At 38.2% G+C, this 22,375-nt stretch overlaps 1 protein-coding gene across 1 annotated transcript in view; it reads right to left on the bottom strand.

Moving 5' to 3' along the window:
- The window catches only part of LOC109098225 (synapsin-2-like), a 211,685-nt gene that overhangs the window by 41,769 nt on the left and 147,541 nt on the right, over positions 1–22,375 (bottom strand). Inside the window, exons 6-9 of the mRNA XM_042733531.1 lie at positions 7,296–7,358; positions 5,816–5,958; positions 5,472–5,546; positions 4,480–4,582 (exon numbers count right to left, since the gene is read on the bottom strand). Of these exons, the coding sequence (XP_042589465.1) occupies positions 4,480–4,582; positions 5,472–5,546; positions 5,816–5,958; positions 7,296–7,358 (384 nt within the window). The remainder of the gene's footprint in view (positions 1–4,479; positions 4,583–5,471; positions 5,547–5,815; positions 5,959–7,295; positions 7,359–22,375) is intronic.

Here is a 22,375-nt window from a genome sequence, read left to right as displayed (position 1 = left end):
TAGGCTCACAGTCACATTAGCCAGTGCTCACTGTGACATATCTTTGCCAAAACTGACCCAAAAACGTTTTTAATGTACCTGGGCCACATTTGCTGAAATATATGTGGAACACATTTGGTTTACACCCTGATTAGTCTTTGTCGATAATGCCACAGTTTTGCCAAAGGGGACCCACATTTGGTTGGCACTATTTGGGCCATAATCACTGTTTACCACATTGGCCACTTTAGGGTCATATTCAGATTACACATTGCTGTCAACACTGCATCTTTACCTACAGAGGCCCACATGTAATTTGATACATTTGGGCCATTTTTGCTGTTTTACATATGAGCCACTTCACATCATCTATCTAGTGTGTGATGTGCTGCTCCTGCATTCATTCACTGTGCTCACATAGAAAACAGTTTCCATAGCAACACTGCCATGTCATACTAAGGTTCTTATAATGAAGCAAAACATTTCAACAGCAACAAAAATCTATGCTTTGATCATGATAGTTCATCATCTGACACGAGATCATTTGCCATAAACAAATATCTCTAAGCTAAAGGAAGAATGATGTCTGTTCTGGAGACAATGAGATGATTTTGTCATTGTGGCACACCACAGGGAGAAAACAATCATGACCACATCCTTCCATGATGGAAACTCAAAATATTGTCCTTTTTTTACCACATCAAAATAAATTTACTGAAAGCCTTGGAAATGAGGCATTTTTCTGGGAAATGTTATTGTCTTGTGAGATCAAGAAACGTCTCATGATTGTAAACGTCCACTCCCAAAGCGCCAAAAACTACAGCTTGTGCAGCAGTCCTGAGCATCACTACACCTGTCTCACTGAAACAAGACGGGCCAGGAGGAGTTTTCAGTCATTAGTGTGCAGTGATTACAGTTTCATCAGACTGATATATTTCATTTGGAAGCCGTGCAGTTTCTTTGTGTGTGGAAGAGAGAAAAATTTACGTAATAATAAACGTGGAACACACAATACTATTATTTATTTATTTAACACACATACTTATTTACATTTCTAACATAATTTTACATACTAAATTGTCTATTTTGTATATTGTGTTTTTGCTATTTTGCACATTGTCTATTTTGTATATTATTCTTTTTATTATCTGTATTATCTTGTCGCTGTCATTCTGTTGCACTGTGGAGCTTCTGTCACTAAAACAAATTCCTTGTATGTGTAAACACACCTGGCAATAAAGCTCATTCTGATTCTGATTCTGATTCTGATTAAGTTCTGATTCTGATTCTGATTCTGATTAAGTGTTTTGAATAACTGGTAGGGTGTGGGAATGATTTGTTTATTAGCGTCAGGATTCATTTTAATGGTTCTTGGTATTATTTGTCGACATTTGTACAAACCTGATTCCAAAAAAGTTGGGACCCTGTACAAATTGTGAATAAAAAAGGAATGGAATAATTTACAAATCTCATAAACTTATATTTTATTCTCAATAGAATATAGATAACTTATCAAATGTTGAAAGTGATACGTTTTGAAATGTCATGCCAAATATTGGCTCATTTTGGATTTCATGAGAGCTACACATTCCAAAAAAGTTGGGACAGGTAGCAATAAGAGGCCGGAAAAGTTAAATATACATATACGGAACAGCTGGAGGACCAATTTGCAACTTATTAGATCAATTGGCAACATGATTGGGTATAAAAAGAGCCTCTCAGAGTGTCAGTGTCTCTCAGAAGTCAAGATGGGCAGAGGATCACCAATTCCCCCAATGCTGCGGCGAAACATAGTGGAGCAATATCAGAAAGGAGTTTCTCAGAGAACAACTGCAAAGAGTTTGAAGTTATCATCATCTACAGTGCATAATATCATCCAAAGATTCAGAGAATCTGGAACAATCTCTGTGCGTAAGGGTCAAGGCCAGAAAACTATACTGGATGCCTGTGATCTTCGGGCGCTTAGACGCACTGCATCACATACAGGAATGCTACTGTAATGGAAATCACAACATGGGCTCAGGAATACTTCCAGGAAACATTGTCGTGAACACAATCCACCGTGCCATTCGCCGTTGCCGGCTAAAACTCTATAGGTCAAAAAAGAAGCCATATCTAAACATGATCCAGAAGCACAGGCATTTTCTCTGGGCCAAGGCTCATTTAATATGGACTGTGGCAAAGTGGAAAACTGTTCTGTGGTCAGACGAATCAAAATTTGAAGTTCTTTTTGGAAAACTGGGACACCATGTCATCCGGACTAAAGAGGACAAGGACAACCCAAGTTGTTATCAGTGCTCAGTTCAGAAGCCTGCATCTCTGATGGTATGGGGTTGCATGAGTGCGTGTGGCATGGGCAGCTTACACATCTGGAAAGGCACCATCAATGCTGAAAGGTATATCCAAGTTCTAGAACAACATATGCTCCCATCCAGACGTCGTCTCTTTCAGGGAAGACCTTGCATTTTCCCAACATGACAATGCCAGACCACATACTGCATCAATTAAAACATCATTGCTGCGTAGAAGAAGGATCCGGGTACTGAAATGGCCAGCCTGCAGTCCAGATCTTTCACACATAGAAAACATTTGGCGCATCATAAAGAGGAAGATGCGACAAAGAAGACCTAAGACAGTTGAGCAACTAGAAGCCTGTATTAGACAAGAATGGGACAACATTCCTATTCCTAAACTTGAGCAACTTGTCTCCTCAGTCCCCAGACGTTTGCAGACTGTTATAAAAAGAAGAGGGGATGCCACACAGTGGTAAATCATTGCCTTTTCCCAACTTTTTTGAGATGTGTTGATGCCATGAAATTTAAAATCAACTTATTTTTCCCTTAAAATGATACATTTTCTCAGTTTAAACATTTGATATGTCATCTATGTTGTATTCTGAATAAAATATTGAAATTTGAAACTTCCACATCATTGCATTCTGTTTTTATTCACAATTTGAACAGTGTCCCAACTATTTTGGAATCGGGTTTGAAATAAAATTATGGCCATGGACCATTGACACTCTATCTACAATCTCAATCAGGAGTGTCAATGGTCCATTTGAGAGATAGGTGGCGGTAATGCACTTATAAGTCTACGATCTGCCATAACGCAAGAAGAAGAAGACGCAAACACACTCAGGACAGTTCAGACATTGTGGTGAAAATCAGAGGTAAAAAACGATATAAATACTGTGTAGTTTCTTGCACAGACTGATTGTTTCGTGTCTTTACACATCAATCTATCGTCACGAGCCGCAGGGTTTAATTTGGTTTTGTTTGTGTATGTTTTTTTTGACTCTCAAAGCCGGGATTCCCATCCACTTACATTATATAACTGACAGACTGCAACGGTTTGAGTTAAAAATCTTAGTTTGTGTTCTACTGAAGAAAAAAAGTCACCTACATCTTGGATGCTCTGGGGGTAAGCAGATAAACATCAAATTTTCATTTTTGGATGAACTAACCCTTTACTTGTTTAGGCCCGTGGTGAAATGTTCATTCTTGGCTAAAGAAAAAAAAAATATATATTTTTTTAAAATGATCATTTTTCAGGACAACTACAAGACTTTCCAGGGCATTTTCTCTCGTTTTGCATGTGTTTTCCAGAACTAGAAAATCAGTCATCAGTGTTCCAGGTTTTCTAGGACGCGTGGGAACCCTGAATCATCAGTGATGCCATTAGCTCTCACGTGACTGATGGCAACATTTAAATCATTTTGTTACACAGATATGATTGCGACTGTACTTTTATGTGCTTGCTATTTCTTTCCATTGGTTTACAGGTTTAGGGGTAAAAGGTGGATTCCTCAAAAATAGCTAAAAAATAGCTTTTTAATAGTGTAATGTAATTAAAGGTATTGTGACTATAAACCTATCTGGCTGTTATGTGTTATATTGTTTAAAATGGTTTTGCTTTAAGGCTGGGGTGGAGTTCTAAAATATCATGACAGCACACCATAACAAAACCTATTTATTTTTAGTTATAACAAAACACACTGTGGTAAAATCATTGTGAGCTGACATAACATCAGTGACTCCGGTCTTATGAGACTGGGTTTACTGGCTGCTTCTGGCAGAATTTGTATGAACTGTTCCACATTTTTGGCCAAATTTGTTTGTTTAATGTCAAGTGTCAAGCAAATTACCTGCACATGTGTGGATATTAGCAGGAAATTAAAAACTATAGGAGTGTCCTTAGAACGTAAACACTTCTCTCGCATGAGCAAAAAAGTGAGTTTCCAAAGAACTTTTGCAATGTCTGACTCACATTCCTAACCATGGCTTGGCAAGGATTTATGTGTTTTCTGCAAAACCCCACAAGGCATGCAGCCACTGGTCTGTGTCCTGGCACAATACTCAGTCACTGTGGTCAATGCCTCCTCTCATAACTATAATCTTCTGTGTCATTGTCTGGTGTTGATCTTCAACTATCAGCTCACATGTGATAACATGAGAGGTCAGGTGGTTTGAAGCAGTGCTTGTGTCACTATGCTCTCACCTCAGTGATGTAGTCCTTTCCGTCCTTTCCATGTATGGCTTTAACAGCACAGATGTCTAGACCTCCAAAGACATCTGCACAGGCGTCCACCCACAGCTTATATCTGCAGGACAGAAGAGCTTTCACTTTCCCAGTTCCTGGTTTCTGATCGCTTCACATTGACTTATAAAATGAACTGCCTGTTGAACACCTATTTCAAACTTCTACTTCAGTATTATTATCACAGAATTGTCAGTACTGCTCATTTTGTTTCCTTCCATTTAAACTCATCTTTTGGTTATGTTGCTCTGGTCAATATTCATAGACATTCACTATTTCCAAGAGGAAAATATTTATTTTTCACTAACAAGGTTGCTCTGCTGGTCGTATGGCAAACCAGGATGATATCTTTGCCTTTATGGTTTATTAGATTTGATCACTTGGCTAAATCAGCATGCATACTCTGTCTGTGTGTTATTCTCTCAGATCATTTTGATTTATTCATTTGATCCGCAACTAATGTGCAGTATTTGCACAGTGCATTTGCATCATTTGGCAGCTTATGTGCAGTTTTCTTTTCCAACGCTACATAGACGTGACTAATAAATTCCGAACGATTCTTTAGCTTGTTCTTTCTGGTCTGTAAAAAGCCAATCTGGGATGTGTTTTGTTTACAACCCTGTCATAACTTACTATAGTATAATGCATTGGTGGAGAAATTAATTAGCTAGTCATGACTGTTTCCCAAAAGCACAGAATTTTTGTAGCACATCCGTCATTCAAACAATGTTGGTTCAACAATATACGGACAAGTGGTGGAGTAGTAACTTCCGTCAATTAATCAGTTCCAGAATGTGTTAATATTACTATTCCTTTCTGCTGTCATTTTTGCATTTTGTGTTAAAAGTTTATTACAGCGTGCACTAGCATAAAGATGGTATTACTGTACATGGACTAAAAGACTGCACCAATACAGCAAGTTCATCCAAAGCGTTTCTATCTGTCTCACTCACTTGTCAGTCATGGCTACCTGCTCCAGCATGGCAGAGCCCGTGTTTGATTTCCAGTTGCCAGAGATGGATGTTCTCCTGTGAATCAAAATCAGTTATCTTATCACACAGCACATACTGTATCACATCTTCAGCCTGCGCAGTGATTTCACCAATCTTTATCAAAGGAATGCTTCACAAGAAAATGATCATCAGAAGATTTATAGACTGCTATTATGATAAGATATTATGATTTTCTGCAACGTTCCCATTAATTGTCATTTCATGGATCAGGAATGACTCGAGGGTCTACCAGCTTGACATAGATGGTCTATTACTGTAAGCTGTGTCGGTGCGGCTGTACTTACATGTACGCTTTGTAGTCAGAACCGATCTTCTGGACCCTGATGTCATATTTAGCATCAATGAAAGGCTCTGTGGTGGTGTAGGTTTGAGTGATGGCCACAACACTCGCAATGTCTTGGAAGTCACTGTGATTGTCAACTTTCACCTGCCAAGGCAATGTTCCATTAATATGCTGTCCTGTTATCAATGGGCTGAGACTCATTAATGGATAAGTTGGGTGGAGTGTTTCATTTCTAATAAGATGCTGGATAAGTGTATAATTTCTGTGAAATCAGCAGCTTTGAAAGAAGTATTAAACACTTACTCTGTTGGCTCTTTTAAAGGAAAACAGGTAAACAGTGCCATGGTTAAGACATTCACTGATAGTTGTGTGGATGATTAGTATGTATATGCACAGAGAACTTCTGACAAAAAACATATGCCTTATTTACAACACATGCACAGGTACATTCATTTGTTCTTAACACTGTTCTAATGAATTTGGAGTTCATTAAATTATTTACCACAGATGAAATATCTATGTAAAATAAGTTTTTAACATTTTTATTATTATATTTACATTATACAAATTTTTCCGTAAATTTAGAATACATTTTTGATGTATCATGATTTACGAAGTCAGTACAGCAGTCCACATAATCTCACAGAATTTGGAGCACAAACTTGGAGCAATTGATGGATTTATTTTATAGATTTCTGTTCAAATCAGGTATATTATTGTTAACTTTGCAACTACGTGTCTGCTAAAAGTCAGTCGAGTATTAGTGGACTAGTAGACTGCTAACACTTTATTTTGATGCTCCACAACAGACATTCTACTGACTATGAGTAACTTTGCAAGTAATTCTAATAACCTTAACCTAACAGTCTACTAATACTCTATTGACAGTTAGCTGACATGCATTTACAAATTAATCACGATTTAGTTGACATGAAGTTGCAAAGTTACTTAGAGTCAACAGAATGGACCATTAAAATAAAGTGTAACCAAACAGGATTAAAAATACAATTAAAATGGAAATAAATAAATGAAGCTTAAAAAGTAACTAAAAAAAGTAAAAGGTAACACTTTAATGTAAGGTGTCCTTGTTACACGTTACATGTACTTACTATTATAATAAGAATAAATTATGCATAATTACATGCAAGCAACACTAAGACAAACCCTAATCCTATGCCTAACCATTTAGTCAGTAAATGTAGTTAATTAATATTACTCAGTACTTAAATGTATAATTACACAGTAACAAGGACACCTTAAAATAAAGTTTAGCCCAATAAAACCAAAAGCACATAGTACAATTACAAAAGAATACTATAAATGACTAAAAACTAACATTAAAATGAAAAACAGAAATTAAATATTAACCAAAACTATAATAGTTACTTACAAACAAATAAAGTGACACGTGCACATGGATCAAAGTGAACTCAGACCTTTTGAAGAGCTGTTTTCACAATCAGTCAAACATTTTATCATACCTTCCCCATTCCAGAGTGGGCATGTCCAATCTTCACCACCACAGGGAATGTTGGCATTGAGATCTGGAACACAGATTCGTTGTTTTCACTGTTGACTGTCTTTAATATGCATGATCCGTGTTTGCATTGGTTATTGACTTTATGAAAGGATCCAGGAACTGGACATTGCATATAAGACGACGCCATTTAACCCCAGATACAGGCCAATAAAAACTTTTATTGTTTCAGTCTCTGCTAGTCATTTATTATGCTTCTGAAACAGGTGTGTGCTGGCAATCAAGCATGTTTTATGTCCTATCTATCAAGCGACTGATCGTTAACATTGTACACAACATGACAACCAATTTGACTTCCGTTATCTGACATTTCTGAGTGCAGCACAGCATTTAAACAGACTCACTTCCATGGGGAACTGATGGCATAAAGAGTATGAGAACAGAGCCAGATCTGAATGGATCAACTCCACCGAGCATTTCCACTGATCCGAGTGTGTGTGTGCTTGTTTATATTGTTTATGAGGACACAGATTTGTATAATGACATGGCTTTGACAGAGGCATTACAACGTGAAGGTGCTTTATGAGGACACTGCCTATGTCCCCGTAATTCAAAAGGCTTAAATGTGTTTTTATAATTTTGTTTTTTTAAAATATATAATTGATGGTGTTTTTTTGTGAGGGGTAGGTTTAGGTGTAGGGTGATAGAAAATACAGTTTGTACAGTATAAAAACCATTACGCCTATGGAGAGTCCCTGTAAACTATAAAAACCAACATGTGTTTGTTTGTAAAGGGTGGGGTTTGTTTAGTTAGAAGGGCGGTCCTTTCCTCAGCCAGACATGAAAGCTATAAGACTCCCACAGCGGCTGCAGAGAGAAGGAGATCACTACAGACGGACAGAGGAACACAAGAAGTGTCTTTGATATAGCTGATCATTTCTCTTGCGTGAGCATGTCTGCTGCTGTGACTCTAGCGCTGCTGTTCTTGTCTGTGGGACTGAAGGAGGTCCAGGGCTGCAGCTGTAGTCCAGGACACCCTCAGGAGCAGTTCTGCATGTCTGAAATAGGTACGTCTAACAAACCTCTTATATTTTCATAGCTTTGCCAAAGTAAAGTGCCGGGTCAGCAAGATGTTGTGACAAATCTATCAAGACCATTACACTATTACAGTGTAATCTTCCATAATCTTTTGCATAATCCATTACATAATCTTGTCTGTCAACAGTGAGGACTAGCAAGGAACGGCTTTTGAACAGAGTGGATCTCAACAGATATAGGTTCAGGACAGTGTTGTGACACTGCAATGTGTCAAACATATTCAATTTGTAATTAATGTGCAAATAATGATCAGAATCAAGGCAATATTAAGTTGTTGCCTCATTAAGGAAAGAGCAGTTCCCTTATTTTACAATGATCTGGCATATTAACCTTTTTATAACCGTTCTCGATACTCTGTAATTATGAATAAGCTGATATTCAAGCTGCTGCTGTAATAAGGCACAGTTCAACGATCTAGTTACTTAGTCACCTTGGAGAGGCATTTACTTTTTAATTAGCTCCCGTTATGGTTTTAAAAAATATGTGTAATTAGGTCATTTGAACTTTAATAAAGTCATGATTGAGGTCATTGACTACTGTACTGGCAAGAACTGAATGCGTTCTTCTTGGATTATAACCTCTTCATTCAGCATTGTGAAAACACATCTTCACATGGACTTATTACAGAGTCAGTCACTTACAGCTTAAACAGTAGATCTTGTTTTACAGGACAAAATATCTAGTCTAAATATCTTTACACTAAGTTAAGTTTACCAGAGAAATAGGTGTCTAGTCAAAAGACAAAAACAAAACATTGATATTCAAGAGGTGTTCTCTGAAAACAAGTCTTTTGATTCTCAGGTAAATTTATCTAGTTTTAAAAATGTTGAGATATTTTCTGAAAAACAAGACTTTTGCAGCGCACTCGTTTAAATGTTCAGCTAAATGTGTTTCACTCAGAGAACGAAAGTGTTGTTTTGAATCCCTGCTTCAGTGCGTCAGAGCTGCTTTGGCATTCCAGTCTTTGTTCTGGAACAATAAGGCATGGAATGACCAGCATGAGGTTATAAAGACATGCAGATTCCTGCAGTATTCATTGAGCGAATACAGTAAATCCACATAATCCATCAACTAGAAAACAACTATGGCTTCAGTGTACCATCCCACTCGTTTCTAACTAAAAGATGTTTTAGCTCTTTCGCTGTATAATTCAATGCCAAATTCTTTCATCTTGGCAAACTGATCTCCTAATGCAGCAGAAGATGTTAAAGGGTCAAAGACAAATCAAATAATTTTGATTTAATTACACTTAAATGTCAAGTGTAAGCATGTATAAAGACATAAAATATTTTGCCTTACTTGAACCCATGTGTATTGAAAACAAATTAATTTATGTCTACGGTGTATTATTAAAACAAGATTGCAAGAAAAATACATATGCCCTTGAACAACAATAAAGAATATGAAGAATAACAATAATGAAGAATAACTGGAAAGGACCAATTAAGAAACTGAAGGTGAACAAAATTAGTAACTATGGCAACAATTCTTGATGGTCTCCTTTGGTTCCTTTTGAAGCTACAGGTCAACAAGCAGTCATCAGAGCAGGGGTCCTCAACCCTGGACCTCCAGATCCACTTTTCTGCAGAGATTAGCCCCAAACTGGATTAAACACACCAACCCACAACTTTGTGGCAGAGATTATTACTATAGGGAGATGAGAGGGTCTGTATTACTTATTATTGGAGAAAGCATAACAATCAACTTGGATCATATTTGCCTTGATAACCAATCACATTATAGCCTTGATGTCACTGAATTTCAGTCAAGGGCTGTGCGACACTCAAACGCCATTTACGTATCCCACAGGAATGACTGAGAAATACTGTAAACTGAATCCCACCTGTCACAAAAAGTCTGTGATTTCTCCTATAAAACTACATTTTTTTTTGGTGTGGACCCTAAAAATAGTTTAATCCAAATGTATTGTTTAGTGTAACATGCTGAAGATTAGCAGGTAGGCTGTTTCCTCTAAAAAGCTTTTTATTCAGTGTAGTGAAGCCTCTCCTCCATTGACATCCATTACAAAAAGGGCCTCTGGTCTCCTACCATTTATTTGTCATGGGCTGAGTTGAGACGAGGATCTATATACACATGATATCTTTATTAAACATAACACTCAGGAGAACAAGAAACCGCAGGAGAATGGAAAACCAACTCATACATAGAAAAAATGGACAACGAACAACTGAAAATGAAGGCTATAAGTCCATCAGTACCAAATAAAGAACTAAATGAGACACAGGTGAACAAAATCAGTAAACAAAGTAACAAATGAGAATGTACTCAGAACCCTAGAAACCAACAACGGAAAAATAAACCATAAACAACAGATAGAAATACACTTCAAAATAATAGCCTCTGAACACAAAACACAGGCAAATCATGAAATCCATGGCATGAAAATGTATTTCTAAAAAGGCCGCGAGATACAGTTTATCAGCTCTTGTAGGTAACAGTATGTGGGTTACCTGTGAGAGAGATCAGCTACAGTAAGTTTTACGAACACTGAGTGGGACTGTATTTAGCGCTTTCTTTTACTATGTATTTAGTAATCGAATTGCTAAGGTATGCCAGGGTAGGCATTTCTGTCAATAAGAAAAATCCTGAAATCATTCCTGTATGATAGAAGGTTACACTCTGAACTCTTGTATGCTTAGCACATAATGTGGTTTTTAAAAATGGAAATTGCTGTCGGATGTAAATGTAATGTATACATGATACAGCCTGTACATGTTTCTATCAGAAGAAACTGATTTCACTTAAATGATTCCTTTGCTTTCAGTGTCACTCACTAGTAATAACATCTGACTCGTTTCTGATTAGTGATGCAAGCCGAGGTAACTGGGGAGAAGATCATACACAGCGACGAAAATATACCTGGCATGGGAAAAATTCAATATGAAATCCAAGTGATAGAGGTGAGCTGAAGTACTTGATGATCACATAAATATTTTGCTGGGAAAAATACTGCTATTTGGCCTTCCATCCAAATAGACTATCATTGAAATGGAGGCAGAGTTACAGTCTCTTGGGGGTTCTTGTCGATTAGCTGGTATTGTATAGACTGATAAAGGCAATGTGGGTATTTATATATGAAAAGACACTTCAGATCAAAGAAAAAAAAAATGTTCACAGATAAGCATAAAAAAAAAAATCTGTGACTATTTGCACTAAGTAACAACTCTGCCACCTAGCTGGGCTAATAGCACATCAATAGTCTGGCCAAAAAAAACCAAACAAAACTTTTTTTGGCTAGCCAGAAACTGTAAGTGTCATGAAGACTAGAGTTAAAAAAGTTTTAGTGACCCAAGTTCAAATCCGCCTTTTCTAATCTCATTATTCTATCTATGCCCATCCTATATCAGCTCACAGAGGCATTTATTTTAAATTAAATAAAATGTTTTTTAATGAAAAGATTAATTAATATACATAAATACAGTATACAATAAACAGAGGTTCAACTAGGAAAATAAAATGTAATATGGTGACTTTGCAAAAATGGCAAAAATCTTGTTTTTGCAGGTGTTCAAGGGTTTTGACGGAGTAAATGAAGCTCAGCATGTCTATACGAATGAGATGTCTTCAGTGTGTGGGATCAGACTGGCCCGTGGACAGTATCTGCTTTCAGGTAAAAGCATTTAGGATGTTTTCACAAACTACCAAATTTTTCTTGGACTTTTGAAATGACAGTTTATTGTAATAAAGAAAAATCCTCTGAGAACAGAAAATGTCTCTCCTGTAGCCAAGAAGAGCATTTATTACCTCAAGCCACAAGGCCAAAATCAAGCTGTGTCTCACTGTCTGGACAGTTATCCCACAGCGTTTCTCTAAAACCTGCCTCCACAGAACAACCACACACAAAGCCTCCAATTCACCAGCAAGGGCAAGATGAATGAAAACTACGAGGAAAACTAGCTATACTGCAAAACGAACATGACAGAATTGGACAATACTTGACCAATGATTTAAAATTTTTTATAGTGACAGTAGTTTATTCATTTGTAGTACACATCAATCAACATATTTCAGATAAAAAGAGAACACATACTTCAGTCGCACCTGCTATCATTTATTTGATCGCAGGAATGCGCAAAACAATTTTGTTTGAGCTTTAAGTCCAAAAGTGTACACATTTAGAAAAATACAGATAAGGTCTCATATGTGTACATCATATATATTTGAAAAGAATGATCAGTTACATTAATTTACCAATAAATAATGCAATCTGAGGAGGTTTGAGCTGACAAACAGAAAACTGGAGTTATGATGTAATTGATTAAATATGTGGATCCATCATCAACAAAGACACAGGGAAGAGACATTTGAAATTTCCAGGTTGTAAAACCTTGCAATGTGGACGGCATGGCCCAGCCGGCCGCCTCACAAATATCTGCAATGGACACAGTGCTGGATCATGCCCAAGACGAGGTGATGCCTCTGGTGGAATGGAAACGTACTCCGAAAAGAGAAATTTGAAACTGAATAAATACACAAGTGCAATCATATGTGCTTCAATTGATCTCTGAAATTTCCATGAGCATAGTGCATTTATTACGTTAATGGTTAGCATATGTTGCCTTTAGCATTGCATATAATTCTGTAAAAATATATTTCTGCCTCATATGTTGATCACCATTGGCTTGAAAGTTATTTCAGACACCTGATGGTTTTGTAATGAAAATAATTTAAATATCTTAAAAGTGTATATTAGCTGGTAGCCTGATTTGAAAACATGGGAAAAGAGCAGCAGTTCTGATCATCTCCTGACTCAGATAAACATATTCTAACTCTATCTATGACTCTCCCTGTGTTCCATTCGGAAGGGCTCATCCCTATACCCTAATCCCTTCAAAGGGTTTACCCTCTGGAGTGAGAGCTTCGAAGGGTTGAAGGGTGTAGGGGACCAAACAACTGTATCTTGAAGTGCCCTTCTGCATCATCATCACATGCCCACATGGAGGCGCCGTCATCAAGCAGAGAATCTGTGCAAAGGCTCATGAGAGCCCGAAGTGTCCATCAGTTGTACCCTTCAAAATTCTTCATTCCGAAGGGCCCTTTGAAGTGGCCAGTTTTGAGCACTTCGGTTTGGAACTACCCTTCAATATGGTGGCCATGATTGTTTTCACTCCAAAGTGCGATATATCCCATTTGGAACGCACCGTAAATCTTCCCCTTAACACTGTGAGAGGGTGATTCACTGGCTAACACTGTATAGGTGGAGCTCAGTGAAAAATAACAATAATGTTAATTTATACTGTATGTTTGTTATCTTACAGGACGCATCACACCTGAGGGATTCTTCGTTTCACTGTGTGACTATTTTGAGGTCTGGGACAAACTCTCCTTATTGCAAAAAGAGAACCTCAAATACAGATATCTGACGGGCTGTACATGCATGGTAATAAACTATGTTATATTGTAACGGTGACGAGCGTGACAACAAGGTTGAGGATCCACTCACAGGTTTAATTGAAAATGCATGGTCAGACAGGCAGGGTTAAAAACACCAGCAAACAAAACAGTAAGGGCAAGGGAAATCATAATCCAGAAACAGGCATGAGTCCAAGGGTAGGCAGCAAAGAAACACAATGAGAATAAACAGTCCAAGAGTGATCCACGGGCAAACACAGAAATAGGAGACCAGCAAGCAGAGTTAAGAATTGCAGTGTAGCATTAAACATACAATACTTAACCATAAATGAGAGACCAAACCAGGCTTTTATAGAGGGCGACTAATTAGGTAATGAGAGACAGGTGACTGTGATTGATAATGAGCGCAGATGAGTCCGGGCAAAGGATCATGGGAAATTAAGTCCTGGTTGAATGGTAAAAGTCAGGGATGGAGTGCCCTCTGGTGGAGCTCATGGGCACTGCAGCTGGTGATCGTGACTCATATATTTATTTCATCCTAGTTATCCAAACATTATAATTACTAAATTATATCAAGTCATTCCACTGAATTCCTTATACAGTATATATATTATATATATATATATATATATATATATATATATATATATATATATATATATATCTATATATATATATATATATATATATATATATATATATATATATATGTATATATATATGAATAAACACAATGACAGGACAAAATCCAATTAATCAGGTTCTATAAAACTTAGAAAATCACTCATCCAACTGACCAACTGAGAGAAAATTTATAGTGAGTAATTTATCTAGCCATTCTGTAAATAAAAAAAAAATCCCTCTTATTTATGGAGGTTTGAATGAACAAAAATTTGTCATACTTTTAGTTTGGGGATCAGTTCTCACTATTAACTATGACTTTTGCCTTAGTAAACTCTTAATTTGGTGCTTATTAATAGTGAGTATTAATATATGTGTAAAGTATGCTTTATAAGTACTAATAAACAGCTAATATGTTAATATTAGGCATGCTAATAAGCAACTAGTTAATAGTGAGAATTGGTCCCTATTTTATATTATATTATTATATTATATTCTCTGAAACTGTGATCTCTACAGATCTCTACCTGCATTGAAAAGCCCTGTCAACCCAGCACCAAAAATGAGTGTATGCAGACTGATTGGTCATTCACATGGCAATTTAAGGATGGAGAATCAGTTCACGAGTCTGCCTGCATCAGACACAGCGATGGCTCCTGCGGCTGGTATGAGGGAACTGGCAAACCTTCTGAAAATGACATCATGTCTGAAGTCTGATGGCCGAGCGCAGGAGTGGTTTCTCACTGTAAAAGAAGCTGCTTGATGCTGTCCAAGAAGATCAGACTGTTCAGATGTAAACACATGCAAACCCGTTAACCTGCTGTACTTTCTTGTAGCCACATAGAGCACCTTAACCACTATTGCTTATCGACCACACAGATCACTCTATTAACTGCCTAGTGAGCACCTAACTTAAGCAACAACCTAACAACCACTCAGTACACCTTAGAAACCACTTAGCATTCCTCAAACAACCATCGAGGACATACTCTTCAAACTTGCATGTACAATTAATGGTCCAACTCAAAGATGTTGCCATGAGTCGGTTGTGCACCTTTGAAATGTGTGCTTTTATTACCAAATTAACGATGTGGTCATTTAGCTTTGCCTGGCTAAAGATTTACATTAGAAATAGCAGTGCTGGATTATTAGCATGTCATATTTATGCTACAATATGATGACATATGCCTTAAATTGGGTCCAAATCATTAGATTTTTATATTTTAAAAGGAATAAATAGAAATGAAAAAACTAATTCAGGTTTTTTTTTGTTAAAAATGTATATATATATATATATATATATATATATATATATATATATATATATATATATATATATATATATATATATATATATATATATATATATATATATAAAGGGTTTATGGCTTAATATGGCATAGTTAAATGGTTTATTCACAAGTATCTTCTAAACAGACACAAATTAGAAGGAGTGTTCAATGGGCCTTTTTCACATTTATTGTCACGCTCATGCTTATAAATGTGATGTGAATGTAAATATTTTGTATCCTATCTGCGTTTTGTTCAGTTTTGGGAGCATGAAATCTGGTGATGGCGAGATGAAGCCTCATTAAGCATTAAAGCTTTTTAGCCAAGTAGTTTACAAAAGGATTAATTTCTCGAGGCTTCATTTGCTCACAATACCACCTGGTGGCTAAAGAGTGTAAAACAACCAGATGCATATTACAGATGATCTGATGTGGTCTGTGATACACTGTATTTTGCGCCAGTTAAAGGGGTCATATGATGATGTTAAAAAGAACATTATTTGGTGTATTTGGTGTAATAAAATGTGTTTATGCAGTTTAAGTTTCAAAAAACATTATTTTCCACACACTGTACATTATTGTTTCTCCTCTATGCCCCGCCTTTCTGAAATGCATCGATTTTTACAAAGCTCATCGGTCTGAAAATCGAGGTGTGCTCTAATTGGCCAGCTATCCAGTGCGTTGTGATTGGCCGAATTCCTCAAGCGTGTGACAGAAATGTTACGCCCCTTACTATACTGTGATGCTGTGTGTCCTGGAGCGCCGAGACAAAAACATTAAAACCCATTATAAATTAGCCATTTGTTGCATCCAGTGGAGACATAATTACGGATTATAATGACAATACCAGGGGGGCGCTAGTGAGCACCGCATGGATTAGACGCTTTCTCGTGGAGCTCCGTCAAACCCTCAAAAAAACTGTACTAAAAATCCACGCTTGCATCTTTTAAACACAACCATGGGCAAACCTAAAGCTAAAGGGAAAACTATGAACCCTGATTCTCCTGCCAAAGAAGACAGTAAGACAACTTTATTCGTTGAAGAAGACGACGACGCTAGCAACCAAACCGAGCTAACTACAGGCGCAACCACCAGCACCAGCGAGACCCCAAGTGCACAACCCACACTAGCTAACATCCTAGCGGCTATTGGAAAACTGGAAGAAGACATAACGGCCAGATTTAATGGCCTGGATTCAAAACTGCACCTCGTTCAAACCTCCCTTACCAACCATGCAACACGTATTACTGATCTTGAGGGAGCAATGACCGACCATGATACCCGCATAACCAGTCTCGAGCGCCGCTGTGAGGAAATGATTGAATCAAACACAGCCATGAAGCGCAAATTAACTGACCTCGAAAGCCGCTCAAGACGGTCAAACATTAAAATCGTGGGCTTACCAGAGAAAATTGAGAAGGGAAATCCGACTCATTTCATAGCCGACCTCCTGCCAAAACTTCTCGGATCCAACAACTTCCCCGCTGGCCTGAAAGTGGACCGAGCCCATCGGATAGGCGCACAATCCTCATCGGCGCGGCCGCGCACGATGATTGTCAAAATACACCACTTTCCAGAGAAGGTGAAAATACTCAACCTCGCCCGCCTGCAATCTCCACTGACATTCAACGGAGCCCGGATCAGCATTTATCCAGATTTTCCACCTGAAGTTTCCGAGCAGCGCCGGGCCTTTGATGGTGTAAAGAAGAAACTGAGGGAGGCCGGAATAAAGCACGGTCTCTTTTTTCCTGCGCGTCTGATTCTCACGTTTGGGACCGAGCAGAAAACATTTCTTAAGCCTACGGATGCCGAGGCATTCATAGACAAATTTGTTACACCTGCTGCTACCGCACAGCAGACCTGAGACACTCCCGCTCTCTCACAGCTGTTTCCAGAGGCGCGCGCGACGCCGGACTAGCCAGCTGTCTTCCGTCTTCTCACATTGAGCAAGTTCAGTTCCTTGCCCTCCCTAGCTTATATGCAAGCAAAGAGACATGAGGGTAGATGGGGCCACTCAAAGGGCCCACTGCCAAGGTAATTGTATACTATGATTATTTCATTGAACCGTACAATTAGTCCGACGGTGCATTTCCTTGTAGTGTTAAATTGTTTCCCAATGTTTATGGGGGTATTCATGTTCTGCTTCGTTTGGGGAAGTAGACAGGGGGTGGGATTAATGTTACCATCTTGTTGCCATTTTTTCCTCTCTTATGTTTTTGTTTTTTGTTTTCTTGTTCTTTTATTCTGCTCGTGCATTCAGTGCCGATATCATTATTGTTATTATCACACCACATTATTCTGGCATTATCTTCTCATGGTTACTAGCACTTTTTCGTCCTCGCCACAAGGTGGCAGTCTAACCTTATTAAGCTGGAATGTCAGAGGTTTAAGAACCAATTTAAAGAGAGGCAAGGTTTTCTCCCACGTGAAATCTCTGTCTGGGGACATTATTTTTTTACAGGAAACGCACATTAAACATTCAGATCAATGGAGGCTAAAATGCAGTTGGGTGTCACAAATTTATCAGTCAACATTTTCTTCTAAGGCAAGAGGAGTAGCTATATTATTTCGCCGAAATGTCCCATTTCAACAAATTTCAACCATTTCTGATCCAAACAGTCGCTATATCATTGTAACGGGTCATATTTTGTCACGACATGTAACATTTCTTAATATCTACGCGCCCAATTTTGACGACCCTGGCTTCTTTAGAAAAAATTTTAATCTCATTCCGGATTCTTCCACCACTCACTTAATTGCAGGAGGAGACTTCAATAATATATTGGATTGTTTTACTGATAGGCTTTCTACACACCCGATTGCTCCTTCCAAGTCCACCATTACCATAAATAACCTAATTAGATCCATGAACCTTGTTGATATCTGGAGGCTTCAATACTCCGCTGCTAGAGATTACTCTTTTTTTTCACATGTACACAAATCATACACAAGAATTGATTATTTTCTAACAGATGCTAAACTGACTTCTGATGTTATCCACACCAAATACCACAACATTTTAACCCTCTGGAGTCGATTAACGCGTATACGTTATACGTATACGAAATCTCCGACTTCTGCCCTATAGAAATAGAGATAGACTTAGGCAGGACAAAACCCACATTTGACTGGCGATTCAACCCACTACTACTCAACGATATGTAATTTCGCCAACAAACAGCCAACCTCATAACAGACTATCTATCCCATAATGACACATCTGACGTTACAGATTCCACTCTATGGGAAGCTTTCAAAGCTGTTATGCGGGGCCACATCATAGCCTACGAGGCTAAACTGAAAAAAGACAGACAGAAGGAAATGTCAGAAATCACAGCTCAGTTGTCAGTCCTTGAAAGCGACTTTCAATGATCTGCCTCACCTTCTACACTGAATGAGATTGTGAAACTTAAATTCAAATATAACACTATTCTTTCTAACCAAGTGAGTACTATGCTGTTAAAGGTCAAACAAAAACATTTTGAACTCGCCGACAAACCAGATAAATTATTAGCCTGTCAGCTTAAAAGCATACAGGCTAAACGAACAATCCATAAAATCAAGACAAAAACAGGTACTATCACTACAGATCCAAAAGAGATTAATAAGTGTTTCCGCCAATTTTATGAAGACCTTTAAACATCGAAAACCACTGCAGATGCCACGCAAATCTCTGACTTCCTTCACACCCTCCATCTACCTAAATTGAACACCTCAGCACAAGCAGACCTAAACGCAAATATAACTCTAGAGGAAGTTGAGAGGGCAATACGCTCCTTCCCGAACGGAAAAGCAGCTGGCCCAGACGGTTTTAAAATAGAGTTTTGCAAAGCATACTCAGACAAAATAACTCCTCTCATGTTACGGATGTTCAACCACTCCACTGCTACTGGCCTGCTTCCTGACACCTTGTATTCAGCCAACATCTCCTTGATATTGAAAAAAGATAAGGATGAGTTAGACCCCGCTTCGTATCGCCCTATTGCCCTCCTTAACTCTGACCTTAAGGTGTTCACTTAAAGTGCTTGCCAACAGACTAAAGTGTATAACAACCATAATCCACCATGACCAAACTGGATTTATTCCAGGGAGATTTTCCTTTTTCAGTGTTAGACGGCTAATGAATATAATGTATGCCAGATATCATAGAAGCTCCAAAATCTCTGTTTTAGCCCTTGATGCTAAAAAAGCTTTCGACCAGGTCGAATGGAAATACATCCTGGCGGTGATAAAGGAATTTGGTCCGGGTGATGATTTTGCCTCCTGGGTCGAAATGCTATACGCCCACCCGACAGCCTCGGTTGTCACTAATTGTGACAAATCACCCATTTTTTCATTGCAACGATCCTGCCGTCAAGGGTGCCCGCTAAGCCCACTGCTTTTTGCACTGGCAATGGAACCTCTCGCCACCAATATAAGGAATCACCCCTCCATTGCCCCTTTAATCCTAGGCAAAGTTGACCACCGTATTTCGCTTTACGCTGACGATGTAGTCCTGTTCCTCTCCCATCCTGAAGAATCGGTTCCTCTTTTACTTGAACTTATTAATAAATTTGGTGAACTGTCTGGCTACACTATAAATTGGGACAAAAGAGAATTCTTATCTCTCAAAAATAACTTGAGCCCAAATTTTGTTAACAGCTTGCCCTTCCATATTGTCACAGACAAAATAAAAATATTTAGGTTTGGTTATCCCCAAAGACCCCAAACAAATTTATAAATTGAACTATTTAAATATGTTAGAAAAACTTAAATCTAATATTAAAACCTGGAGGCTGTTACCCTTATCTTTGATAGGGCGCGTGAACGCAATTAAAATGATGGCTCTCCCCAGGTTTCTCTATCTTTTCCAATCTTTGCCTATATTCATACCGAAAACATTTTTTAAGCTTTTGAACTCCATAATCTTTTCATTCATTTGGGGATTTAAGGTACACCGCATTTCTAAAAAACACATCACCAAACTCAAATCGACAGGAGGCCTTAGCCTGCCTAATTTCCAGCACTACTACTGGGCCGCAAATTGTAGAGCCTTGACGTATTGGCAAAATGCACACCCAGGTAATGTTACAGATTCTACCCCTGCATGGCTTGCAATTGAACAGGACCTTCCCGAAGGCTCTCTTCCCGCTCTTCTCTTTTCAACAAGCAAACTTCCGACAGCTATCGCTGGCTATAGGTTCATAGTTGCCAGTTCCCTAAGAATTTGGCAACAAATAAAAAAAACATACAATCTACCCGATTTTTCAGCTTACACCCCTATTTGCCACAACCCCACTTTCCCCCCCTCATTAAGTGATAACACTTTTTTGATCTGGAAGAACAAAGGTCTTGCCACTTTAGCGGACCTTTACATTGAAAAAGCTTTCGCTACCTTCACGCAACTGAAGGAAAAATATACACTAACACCTTCACATTTCTTCCGTTTCCTCCAGATTAGGGATTACACACGCAAAAACATAACAAACTTCGAGTCACTCCCTGTCTCCACAGATTTGTACGCTCTATTAAACCAGGCCCCTGATTCGAGGAGACTTGTCTCTCGTTTTATCAACATTTTTACAGCTTATGAGCCTGCTCCTACTCGACACCTAAAAGAAGCCTGGGAGAAAGATCTTGGCATTACAATCAGTGCTGACGACTGGGATACTTGCCTTTCTTCCATCCACTCCTGCTCGATAAACTCTCGACATCAACTCATCCAATTAAAAGTAATCCACAGACTCCATTATTCCTGCACTAAACTACACTCTTTTTATCCCTCTGTTTCCCCAGTCTGTCCAAAATGTAAAGCAGAAGAGGGCACTCTTGGTCATCTCTTCTGGTTCTGCCCCAAACTATACGAATTCTGGTCTGATATTTTCATTTGCCTCTCCACGATTCATGGTTGTGATATCACCCCAGACCCTTACACTGCTATATTGGGCGGGGCCCGATGCCTTACTACTCTAACCCATCTTCAACAAAAAAACGGTACAATATAGTATGGTCATTGCAAAAAGAAATATTTTAACTTTATGGAAAAGTGAAAATGTGCCATCTTTTAAGACCTGGTTATTAGAAATCACTCACCTATTGCATCTAGAGAGGGTTCGACATAGCGTTTGTTTGTCCTCTGCGACCTTTGACAAAATGTGGCAGCCTTTTATGTTGTACTTGTCGAGACTATAACCCTGTGGGTATTTAGGTGTGTGTGCATTATCAGTGCTTCTCGCCATGTACATGTATTTCACTTTGTTGAGATAACAAGCATGTTCTTACTGGTGCTGATTGCTCCTTTACTAACAGTGCTTTGTATTACTTCTGAGCAGTTTTTTCTCTGTAGTTGATTTTACTTTTATATTATCTATACTATTTTGTTTCTTTCTGAGTGAGGGAACATGTATTCCAATTATTTCATTTATATTTGAGTTTATTTATTTTTTTTTTTTATTTGTATTTTTTCTGTCTATATGTTTGTGTAATTGAAAATGTGTAAATAAAATATTAAAAAAAAAAATAAAAAAATAATGACAATACCAGCAGTTCTCAATCCCAGTCCTTGCGTCCCCCAGCTCTGCATATTTTGCATGTCTCTCTCTGTTTACACACCGGATTCAGATATTCAGCTCGTTAGAAGTGAGCTCCGTGCATGAACTGTGTTCCCATTTACATGGTCCCTATGCAGTATTCATTGCTTCCTACTCCCTGAGCAGGGGAAATC

The sequence above is a fragment of the Cyprinus carpio genome, chromosome B11 (assembly GCF_018340385.1).
Source record: "Cyprinus carpio isolate SPL01 chromosome B11, ASM1834038v1, whole genome shotgun sequence".
Classification (NCBI taxonomy): Eukaryota; Metazoa; Chordata; class Actinopteri; order Cypriniformes; family Cyprinidae; genus Cyprinus; species Cyprinus carpio.
Note: the sequence above shows the minus strand (reverse complement) of the source record. Positions and strands in the feature narration are given on the sequence as shown.